Source organism: Ambystoma mexicanum, chromosome 4p (assembly GCF_040938575.1).
Source record: "Ambystoma mexicanum isolate Mex_15411 chromosome 4p, UKY_AmexF1_1, whole genome shotgun sequence".
Lineage (NCBI taxonomy): Eukaryota > Metazoa > Chordata > Amphibia > Caudata > Ambystomatidae > Ambystoma > Ambystoma mexicanum.
In genome coordinates this window covers 412340489-412353124 of record NC_090927.1, presented here as the reverse complement: position 1 = coordinate 412353124, position 12636 = coordinate 412340489, and the positions used below count along the sequence as shown (strand labels likewise).

Below are 12636 nucleotides of genomic sequence, written 5' to 3'. Positions count from 1 at the left end.
AGAAAGCGTTTGATTCGGTTTCATGGATATATATGTTTGAGGTTCTCCGCAAGTTCGGATTTGGCCCCTATCTGACAGGATGTGTCAGGCTACTCTACTCGTCGCCCAAAGCTAGAGTACTTACTAACCGAACTCTATCTGAACATTTCTCGCTACACAGAGGAACTAGACAGGGGTGCCCCTTTTCCCCTATACTCTTTGCTCTGACGATTGAGCCGGTGGCGGCCGCAGTCAGGGCCGAACAAGAGATGAGAGGCATATAAATGTCCGGGGCGTACCAAGCCATCTCACTGTATGCGGACGATGCACTGTTATATGTCCGGGAACCGGAGAAGAACCTGAGTCCCATACTGACCGTGATAGACGACTTTACCTCATATTCAGGATACAAGATTTACACTGCCAAATCCGATATCTTTCCTTTGACTGCCGCCACTACTTGCCCCACAAACACACACGGCCTCACATGGGCACCTGACCACATCAGATACTTGGGAATCCTGGTCTCCCGGGATAGTACCTCCCTTTATGTTGACAACCACGAGGCTACTTTGCAAACCATATACTCGAAACTTCAAATCTGGGCTAAGCTCCCCATTTCCCTAGCTGGCCGTATTGCAGTGCTCAAGATGACAGTACTCCCTAAGCTCCTCTACGTCTTTTGTAACGTCCCTATTTGGCCGGGAAGACCCTTCTTCGATAACCTCTGATCCATGGCTATCACCTTTGTCTGGAACGGGGGGGGGCAAGCAGAATCAGTTGGACCAAGTTAGTCGAACCCTATGAAAAGGGTGGCTTTGCGGCTCCCGACTTCGAGCTCTATTATTATGCAGCACAGGCACATTATGCAAAATTCTGGCAAGACCCCTCGGATACAACACCACATATACCTATTGAGCGACATTCAGTTCGCCCAACAGACTTGTGATCAATCATATTCACGAAAAAGTATAGAGATATCTGCAAGTTTGATCCTACCTCTTGTACAATTGCCGCATGGGCGGCTATTGGCAAGCGACTTCAGATAGACAACCCCTATGACTCGCAAGCTCCCCTCTGGAATTTCCCAGGGATTACACCTACCTATGATACTGACATCCAGAAGAGCTGGCTCCCGGATTATGAACTCACCATGAAAACCATGTTCCCGAACGGTAAATTCGTTACCCTTGAGGACTTCACAGAATCGGTTGGCGGAAACCAACTGCTCACCCTTCAGTTCCATCGCATGAAAGCGGCGTTCAAGAAACGCTGGCCCACATTTCCAGATGAGCCCCCCGAACATGCATGTTACCAATCATTGTACTCTCAGGCGGGCACAGGAATATCCAAACTATATAACATTATTCAGACACATACGGAAACTCAAAACACCATTAGGCCATCATGAGAAGAGGACATGGCACTGCTACTGATGCGGGGAAATGGACTAGACACTGTCTCCTATCCAAAAAAAATTCATTGAATGCAGGTCTGAGACTAATACAATTCAAGATACTGAATAAATTACACTTCACCCCGGTAAAAATGGCAAAATTCTATGTCACCTCATCTGATAACTGTCCAAAATTCCTGGCTCCATGCGCTAACTCCTTTCACATGTACTGGGCTTGCCCCCAGGTAGCGGAATTCTGGCGCATGGTGGCTAACATCCTAGAGGAGATCACACAAATTCCTGCAGTCCTTAACCCTCCGAAATACTTGTTCGGGGACATCGGTAAAGTCCCCGAAAAAATCAGGAGACTGTTCAATGTGGCATGCGCAGTCGCAAAGAAATGCATCCTCCAGAAATGGAAGAGCGCACAGGCACCGACGGTAGATCAGTTCCTCTCTGCACTGGTTTACGTAAATGAATGTGAAGAAAACTATGTGGAAACGATACCCTCTCCATGTAAACCGAAAGACATTTGGGCACCATTCAGGGCGTACCTAACTGAAACATGTCCCGATACAGAAAATTCTGATGATGAAAGTGTGAACTAAATGTAAACTCTTTGTGGTTCTACATATGAGACTCTATCCCCTATTAGTTGCATTGTGTCTACTGTACCCATAACAATAACGGCCTGACGTATAACATCAGCTTGATAAAATCTGTACGATTATGAAATGCATAACATACTTATAACTTGCATGGGAGATTGGAGGTGAGTGTATCGTGATGTGCAACCCAAAAATAAAGTTTATTAAAAAAAAAAAAGAAATTGGGTAACTATTAAGTATTTAATTAATCCTTTCACATATAAATCAATGAATACACAATGACTCAATCTGTAAAAGTGTTGTTTGAAATCATTAAACATATAATTTTTATTCAAATATCCACAAATGCATTTCAAGGAAGACGGAACGAACTGAAAACAATACAAAGGGATATATATTCATACAATATAATTCAGATCACTTGCATACACGAACGTACACTCAAATGTACAACTAATAATACAAAAAATGATTTCATGAAATAATTACACTTTTATTTGAAAAATACAATTAACGTGAATGCAATGGGGAACAAGTCCTCTGAGTGGCTTTATTCTGGCCTTTGCCTAATGTTAAATTATATTACAAAAAATATAATGTCCGAAATGACATGGTTTGACCACCTTTATGTACATAATGATTAAACATTAGAAATGTGTACCAAAATTACAAACTTTGTTTTCTTCTTGAGCAAAAGGAAACAATGAAGGTAGCCTTCTACTTTGATCCATTCCAATAGGTAAATATAGACTAAGAAATCCTGAAATGAATTTAAATTATTTTTGTTTGGACCCCACAGTCAAAATATATTGTTTTTTGATTCAGGTTGCAGCAAACAAAATAATAATTACTACATACTGTCAAGAATCAGCAATAAAGGGTACGTGTCCTTGTCCACATTGATAAAGTTTGATTAACTCATTGTGAAAGCATACCATATTGAATATATTTTGTTTTCATTCAATTAAGTCATATATATTGATGCTGACCACATATTAATCATGCCCCTGAAGAAGACTATTTGTGACAAAACATTATGCACATGGAGGTGGTCAGAACATGTCATGTCGGACATTATATTTTTGTATAATGTAATTTAACATTAGGCAAAGGCCAGAATAAATAGTGCTGGAGGACTTCAAATTGATTGAAATCAATGTATAATTATTTAATGACTTTTTTTTTGTAAAATCAGTTGTAAATGTATGAGTTAACACGAGCATATGACAATGATATGAGGGATATTGTATGACTGTATAGCCCTCTGTATAAGTGGGAGCCATTGTTTTCAAGTGGCTCCGTTTGTATTTCTTTAAATTAATTTGTTGAGATTTCATTTAAAACTATATTTGTAATAATTTCCAACAACGCTTTTACACATAGAGTCACTGTATGTTCATTGATTTATGGGTGATGATTAATTAACTGCTTAATAGGATCCCAAGTTGTTAACAAAGTTTATAGCCCAATGGTTCCTAAGGATAGGACACCCATGTTACATATAAGGTTTTAAGCTGTTTTCATATTTGCAGTGTTTGTTTCCTCTTAGTACCTTGCAAAGGTAGGATCTTCACCCCAAATTCCTCCAGGTAGCCAAGAGCACGAATAAGATCCAGCTCTTCTTGAATCTCGCTTGGACAGTCATTTATCAATTGCAAGCAACTCCTGAAAAATAATATAGTCAGTAAGTAGGATGTACTTATAAAACATTCACTATTTTAACACAGGGCATCAAACTTTACAATAAATGTATACAGCCACTATCAGTCACTCCATTATCTGCAGTGTTACTGATGTGAATGTCTCCCTTCTTTATGCTGGTTTTCACTCATGGTATCATTGAACTTGTTTTTTTATCATGCCCAACATTATTTCTTTCATAACCTGCCTTCTATATGTCAAAGACAAACATGTCTAAACTTTGATCAACTTTGCCATATCACTTCATTTGGTAGAAAATGTATAACTTCAAGTAACCTACCTGCTTGCTAGATTATGAAATATTCTGCATTTGTTTGAAATCAGTGACGCTCCACATTAGGCGTTGCTCAATAAATATATGCATGTATGCGCATACTGCTCATGGCCTGGGATCTCTGGTGAAAACACTTTGAAAAGGCATGTAGAAAGATCAGACTTTGACAGGGTCAGTCATCTGACTGTCAAGAAGGGATGGGGGGCCCCTTTCAGCCTGGGATGGGTGGGGGAGGGGGGGGCGATACCAGGTTGGAAACCAGAACCAATCCTACCCAAGAGGGGGGAGGTGGTCATCTGACCCTGTCCTTTTCCTTTGTGCCCGTTTGATTAATGGGGTTCCCACTATTTGACACCCCATACCTCTGCATGGAGATGCTGGCCAGTCTCTTTTTCTCACCTGGATAAAACCATGTATGCAAGCCTTTCAGGCGGATCACCCACAGCAAAGCAGCCCAGCAAAGTCTCCAGAGATATGCCATTCACTGGCACTCTCTCATCGGCAGAGGACAGAGAGTGACCTGCTACTCGAGAGACCACTGGCAATTGCAATGAGCAACAGCACGGACCACTGTACACCACTTGTAAACAAGAGTTTTGCTCACCTTTAGACCAGCCATGGAGCGGCTCCATTCAGAAAGCTGGGACTCTCACGTGGACACTGCCATTGGTTTGAGCGGGCCGCTACAAGAAAAGGCTGTGGCCCCCTTTTTAGTACTCATCTGAATGCGACACATCCGGGGCCGGGAAGGAGGGGACTGATTGACCGGGGAACCAGTGGTGAACTGCCAATGGGAGGGCGAGGTTAAAACCAGGGGCAGGAAAGGGTAAAGTGACATGTTGTTAGGGTGAGGACAGTACTGGCAGAACAAGAGACCAGTAGGAGGAAGCACAGTGCAAAGGAGTATGAAGGCGATTTCTAGAAAAGTTGAGGACTTGGTTGGTGAGGGAAAGTGATACTCTGTGGTGAATGGGGGTGCAAATGGTGACAGTAGTAGGAAGATAGAGAATGAGTGGAAGGAAAGCAACAAAGTAGAGGACTGGTATTAGTAAGATATGTGATAGTGTCCGGCACAGTCAATAATATACCGATCATTTTGGTGAACTCGTACGGCCCCAACATAGACGACCCAGAATTCTATGTAAAGCTTGCAGCACTGATCGGCCGAATCCCAGACGTCCCTATTATCTGGGGCAGAGACTTTAAAACGATACTGGATCCAACTGTCGACAGATCAGGCCTGAAACATTGGAACAGGTCCTAAGGCGCTAATGCCATTCTCCAAATAATGAAACAATACATTTTAATGGATATCTGGAGGGCAGCATGCCCGTCCTTTCGGGAATATACATACTACTCTTCTGTCCATGATGCCCACTCCCGCATTGACTTTTGGCTCGTATCAGAATCATGGGCCATGGGGAGTTGCCAATCTGCAATTTTACTGCGGACATGGTCGGACCAGCCACCGGTGGTCCTGGTAATAACCCACAATGCTACAGACATGCCCAGACCCATGTGGAGAATGCCCCCGTCCGCACTACTGGATGGCTCCTATGCAGAAACTCTACGGATAGATATTGACACATTCCTCTCCAACAACGAAAACGCAGTACGCAAGTTTGCCACAGTCTGGGAAACATTTAAAGTGTGGCTACAGGGCATTATGATAGCAACAACGACCAGTACCCTGAAGTCCATAAGAGCAGACCTACGAGAAATAGAAGCTGACCTGAGGAAACTAGAAAATGAATACAGCAATACACACAACAGGGCCCTATATCATAAAGTGCAACAGTCAAAAATGATGTGATTTAGCGGAAAGGGAAACCCGATTCATCTATAAGACCCTCCAGGCAAGAAGCTACGGAGAAGCGGACCGCCCTGGCTGACTACTAGTTGGCCTAGTCAGGGGGGAACGCGACACACAACACATCAATGGTATCACGAGATCCGATGGCCACACAACCATCCGACAGGAGGAAATCAATGAACTATTCCATTAATATTACCAAGTGCTATACTCTAACAAGGACACAGCTACGAAACAAGAGGTGGACGACTACCTGGCACGAACAAGACTCCCTACTCTGGAAGATGAGTCTAGGGCAAAACTGAACAGCCCGATGACAATAGAAGAAATCACTGAGGCCATAACTTCATTAGATTCCGGCAAGGCTCCCGGTCCAAATGGGATAGGCATTGAACTCTATAAAACCTACAAAGACATACTTGCTCCCAGGCTGCTCAGGGTATGGGAAGAGGCGTGTGAAACTGGTGGCCTGCCCCCCTCCCTAACAAAAGCGGTAATCACAGATCTAGCCAAGCCCGGCAAGCCCGCTAACGAACTGGCATCATACCACCAGTTATCACGCAAAGATCTTTGCCAAAGCCTTGGCCCGGGATTCATCCTTTGAAGATCTACGGCCCTCAACCTCAGACGACTACTTGACACAATAGCACAGATCAACCCTGATCTACCGGAAGCGGCAATGATACTGGATGCGGAAAAGCCTTTGATTCTATCTCATGGAACTTTTTATTTGGAGTCATGCATCACATGGGACTAGGAAACAACTATTGCAAATTTGTTAAATTACTTTATTCAGACCCAGGAGCCAAGATTCGCACTAACCAGAACTATTTGAAAACAATTAAACTGGCTAGAGGCACTAGACAGGGGTGCCCGTTCTCCCCAATTCTATTCGCCCTCACAATCGAGCCCTTTGCTAGCAGAATTTTGGCAGCACCACGGCCACAGGGGCATCCACATACATGGGCCTCCGCAAATAATATCCTTATATGCAGACGATACCCGTATATACCTGCAATACCCTGAAGAAAACATATTGCTTATCCTAGAGGAAATTAGCCGCTTCACTCATCACTCCGGATATAAAATCAACACTGCTAAATCAGAACTATTCCCTCTCACTGACAATACCACCAAAGCAGCCCAGCTACACAACATGAAATGGGCTGCAAGCACAGTGAAATACCTCAGGGTTCAGATTGCCGGCACAAGCAAGGACCTGTATGAACTCAACCACTCACCCTACCTCTAAACTCTGGAACATAAATTGATGTTATGGGGAAAGCTCCCGATCTCCAAGATGGGCTGAGTCGCTGTTTTGAAGACGATTGTTGCAGCCAAACTACTCTACCTCTTCACCACGATTCCGACATGGCCAGGCCGTAAATTCTTTAATTCACTACGCAGCTTAGCAACAGGATTCGTTTGGGGAGGTAAAAACTCCAGGGCAAGATGGGCCCCCGACTTTGAACTATACTACTTGGCCGCCCAGGCACATTATGCAATAACGAAGACACGCTGCACTCACATGTCAGGATAGCAAACGATCGGCATCGCCAGCAGACATCAAATCCAAGATAATATGCTCCCACAAAGCGGATCCCTGTATGTTTGACCCAATGAGCACAACACTAGGTGGTTGGAGGCGCATCAGCTCAAGACTACACATTGAGAAACCATAAAATTGCAACGTCCCACTATGGGGCACCCCAAACATACCCCCAAATATGGATTCCAACATCCAGGTGACATGGGATCCAGAAAAGACAATTAAAATGGGTGACCTGTTTCCGGGTGGCAGATTTGTTACGTTAAGTGAATTCAAAGAGAAGCTGGGGAACAACCCGATATGGACATTACAATACTTCCGGATGAGAGAGGCACTACGACAACAGTGGCCGTCCTACCCGAAGGAACCAGAAACTGACGTATGCCTGGAACTGGTCATCCAAAACAGCGGCAGGCGAGATCTATTGTCAAGAAAGACTGTATTCGTAAATACAAGAATCTGCCCCGATCAACCTCACACTCAGAGAACAATGGGAAAAAGAGACAGAATCGACCATCGATGAAGTAAAATCGCTAAGGATGTGCACCCTGACCAAGGAAGTGTCCCTCAATGCCAGACTACGACTGATACAATACAAAATATTAAACAAATTACACTACACCCCCATCATCTCACGAAATTCAACCCCCAAAAGATACATTCTTGTCCAAAATGCAGCACACAGGAGGCGGACACGATACACATGTTCTTGCACTGCCCTCCAATCGCCTGGAAACTCATAGAAAAAACACTGGCAAAAATGTTAAACCTAGAACCAGCTCTGCACCCTCTAAAGTACCTGCTAGGAGATATCGGCAAGGCTAATATAAAAATATGACGGCTATTCAACATCGGACGCACAATCGCCAAAAAGTGCATATTATTAAAATGGAAGGCAAACGACCGGCCAACACAGCGCCAATGGCTCACAGAGATGTCCTGGGTCAACGAGAATGAAGTAGACTATGTGTAAACTATATTACCAACCTCCAGACCAAAAGACATTTGGGCTCCCTTTCGAATGTTCACCGGGGGACTGGACCCTGACTCTACACCTGTGGATACCACTACATAGACTCTTGAAGAGAAAGATACGGCAGAAGATAGCTACTAAAAACATGAACTGTGAGACTACGATTGAAATATATATCTGAATTACAATATTCATGAGCTGTATTAAATGTACTAAAACGCTGCTGTGCGCTGTATGATGTTGCTGCAAGTTAAAATAAAGGTTAAAAAAAAAATGTTGCATCATCTACTGTTTTTCCTGGCTGACTAGCAGTGATTTTCAGAGAGACCATTGATGTTCAACATCTGCCACTACCTCACAGCAAATGACTCACAATTAAACACACTGTGGTCTAAGGGAGAAGAAGTTAACATGGATTAACACTTTTCGTGGCAGCCAGGGCACGGAAGAGCAAGTGGAAAGGGTAAAGAGAGAAATACAATGAAATAAACTGGCATAGCGCCTCTGGAGGAGCCAGTACGAACAGCCAAATAATACTATGTGAGCAAACTGCATGAGTTGAAGGAACCCATGTCACCATGAGCTGGAGAAGACTTTGGTGCATGTACACACATTTTTGTTTTCTCCAAACTGACCACTGTGGAATACTGTTTTGGTGGATAGCTTCAAGAAGAGCATTGGTTGATCAAAAATGGCTGATCACATACAAAAAATACACATTTAATTTAATGATGTCCTCCTACAGTAAGAGTGCCTTTCCAGCATTGGTCATATAGGTGGAATCAAACTAGGCTAAGCCTCAATTTCATCAGCTGGAACCGCCGGCAGGCGGATTACGCCGGCGGCCAGCTCGAAGGCCATTCTAAGGCCTGTTGGGTGCCTGCTAACCCCCCACTCCATCCTTCCTCATCGTGGGACGAGGGCAGGAGCCCCCCCAGCACCACCAGCCCAGCAGAGGAACCACGCGCCGAGCGGGGAACTCGGACAGGGCTTGCCTGACCCTGTCCCCACACGGCGCCTGACTCGCCCATGCCGGGCGCAGCGCGGCGTGAAACCGAGGCTAAGCCTCAATTTCATCAGCTGGAACCGCCGGCAGGCGGATTACGCCGGCGGCCAGCTCGAAGGCCATTCTAAGGCCTGTTGGGTGCCTGCTAACCCCCCACTCCATCCTTCCTCATCGTGGGGCGAGGGCAGGAGCCCCCCCAGCACCACCAGCCCAGCAGAGGAACCACGCGCCGAGCGGGGAACTCGGACAGGGCCTGCCTGACCCTGTCCCCACACGGCGCCTGACTCGCCCATGCCGGGCGCAGCGCGGCGTGAAACCGAGGCTAAGCCTCAATTTCATCAGCTGGAACCGCCGGCAGGCGGATTACGCCGGCGGCCAGCTCGAAGGCCATTCTAAGGCCTGTTGGGTGCCTGTTCGGAGCCAGGGGCCAGAAACTCTGCCCTTACCAATCCAGAGCCACCATGAGCAGGAGCTCCTTCCATCTACTGCTGGAGCTGCTGACACCAGGTATGTCACGAGTCCCTAGCTACAGCACGAGCGTGCGTCTTGAAAACAACACGCGGCAAATTATTTAGTAATATCCGCACTGCTCCAGCGCTGCCCAGTGCGGCCCTTCCTGCCAGGATCTGCCCCATTAATGCACTCAAAGTGCATCCAGCCACCAATCGAAGCCCCGAGGTCCACACCATTTAAAGATGGCTGTCCGCCGCATCTTTAGCCCTCCATCCGGCCCCGCAACCCTGCAAACATCGTGATTGGCCCCTCTCCTCTATTGGCAGCCAACCACAAGCCAGCAGGTTCCGAACCGGCCCACCTCGAAGGCACTGTGCACTGTGCCTATCTCTAGCCTGTATACACCACCGAGCATAGGGCTAGATCCCCTGCACATCTCCTCTGGGGTAAACATACCGCCCCTTACAGCAACCTTTCTTCAACTGTTCCAGCCAGCAACCTGAACTGTTTCAAGCCTTCACTGAACCCTGTTCTCGCAGTACGGTATAACACAGACTACTGCTCACATTGTGTAGTGCCTTATGGTCGCTTAGAGACCACTGTGACCACTTGTGTTGTGCCTTATGGTCGCCTAGAGACTACTGTGACATTGTGTAGTGCCTTATGGTCGCTTAGAGACCACTGTGACCACTTGTGTTGTGCCTTATGGTCGCCTAGAGACTACTGTGACATTGTGTAGTGCCTTATGGTCGCTTAGAGACCACTGTGACCACTTGTGTTGTGCCTGATGGTCGCCTAGAGACTACTGTGACATTGTGTAGTGCCTTATGGTCGCGTAGAGACCACTGTGACCACTTGTGTTGTGCCTTATGGTCGCTTAAAGACTACTGTGACATTGTGTAGTGCCTTATGGTCGCTTAGAGACTACTGTGACATTGTGTAGTGCCTTATGGTCGCTTAGAGACCACTGTAACATTGTGTAGTGCCTTATGGTCGCTTAGAGACCACTGTAACATTGTGTAGTGCCTTATGGTCGCGTAGAGACCACTGTGACCACTTGTGTTATGCCTTATGGTCGCTTAGAGACTACTGTGACATTGTGTAGTGCCTTATGGTCGCTTAGAGACTACTGTGACATTGTGTAAGTGCCTTATGGTCACGTAGAGACCACTGTGACCACTTGTGTTGTGCCTTATGGTCGCTTAGAGACTACTGTGACATTGTGTAGTGCCTTATGGTCGCTTAGAGACTACTGTGACATTGTGTAAGTGCCTTATGGTCGCTTAGAGACTACTGTGACATTGTGTAATGCCCTATGGTCGCTTAGAGTACACTGTGTATTAGTACTGGGTATCAGCACTGTGCACTAGCATTTCTCCGATTCTCTGCGCTAGTACCCTCACTACAGCACCATTGTGTACTAACATTGCGCACTAGCTTCTCTCTGACGATTTTGTGCGTCAGTTCCCTCTAAACTCAGACATGATAACCTGGACCTTCCTCATTATGTTCCCATTCTGCCTGGTCCCCCATGACACCCCTTGTACAGGGTCACACTTTCGCTTACACCCCAACGGCCTCAGCAGACTAGCCTGCCCCAGACATTATCCCATACCCTGCCCCACCCCCTTCCTACCCAACATCAACCCCTTCCAGCCTACCTCCTCCATTGACTCTCATCGCATAGCAGACACCCCCAGCCCCCAAGAAGCATCACAAACTACTCCCATCGGCCAACCCACTATCACGAACCTCACTACCAGCAGATCCTATCCCTGCTCAGGATTATCGAGATTCACCCGACTCAGATCCAGAACACACACACCCGCATCCTTCCCCAATCTAGGCAACAAACAAAACATAACCTTAACCAAATCTGCCCCTCACTGCACACGCCCTACACTTCCGACACACCAGATAGCACACGGCCTGATCGCATCCTCCCCCCGCACCCACACCAAAAAATCATGCATCACCACCGAAACCATTAAAGGTGCACTCATCAATGCGAGATCTGTAGTCGCCCATGCCTTAGACATTGCCGACATTATTACCGTCAATGATCTCGACTTCATAGCTATTACAGAGACCTGGCTCCACCCAGCATCTGGCCCCTCTCTATCACTTGCTATACCCAATGACTATACCATCTACCGTGCAGACAGACAAACAGCTAAAGGTGGTGGAGTAGCCGTTATTGCAAAAAGTTCCATCAACATTAGACACATACAAAACCAATCACTGACATCAGCGGAATTACTCACCCTCAAACTATCCACAACGCACACAAGCACTATCACCATCCACCTCATCTACAGACCGCCAGGCCCCATACTATCCTTTAATGACGACATAGCCCTTCTACTCTCTAACAATATCAAACCTAACTCTCGACTACTCATCCTAGGAGACTTTAATCTAGGTCTCAATGATGAGAAAGATGACAAAGCTCACACTATCGCCAACACTATTTCAGAATTAGGACTCACCCACCATATCGCACAACCCACACACAACAAAGGCCGCATCCTTGACTGGATAGCTGACCTCAATTGCAACACTACCATCCTCTCCAACACTCCATGCCCCTGGACCGATCACCACCTTATTACATTCACCATCAACAAAGGCACTCAAACACCAGTGCCCTCCTCCAATGCCCCACCCACACTCACAAGAAACAACAAAAATATCACACTAGAGAAACTCCTCCCGCTACTCCAACCCATCACCGACTTCTCACCCACCATGACCAACCCTACTGAATTAGTAGATTTATACAACACAACTATCCTTAAGGCCATAAACACCATAGCACCACTCAAGCTTCGGAAAGCCAAACCACGAGCACACCTCAATTCTTGGTTCACCCCCAAACTAAAAA

At 46.1% G+C, this 12636-nt stretch overlaps 1 protein-coding gene across 3 annotated transcripts in view; it reads right to left on the bottom strand.

The window, feature by feature from the left end:
- The window catches only part of NBAS (NBAS subunit of NRZ tethering complex), a 3456930-nt gene that overhangs the window by 2075135 nt on the left and 1369159 nt on the right, over positions 1–12636 (bottom strand). For all 3 annotated transcript variants that reach the window (XM_069605942.1, XM_069605943.1, XM_069605944.1), the window contains exon 31: positions 3536–3648. In XM_069605942.1, coding sequence (XP_069462043.1) covers positions 3536–3648 — 113 coding nt within the window. The remainder of the gene's footprint in view (positions 1–3535; positions 3649–12636) is intronic.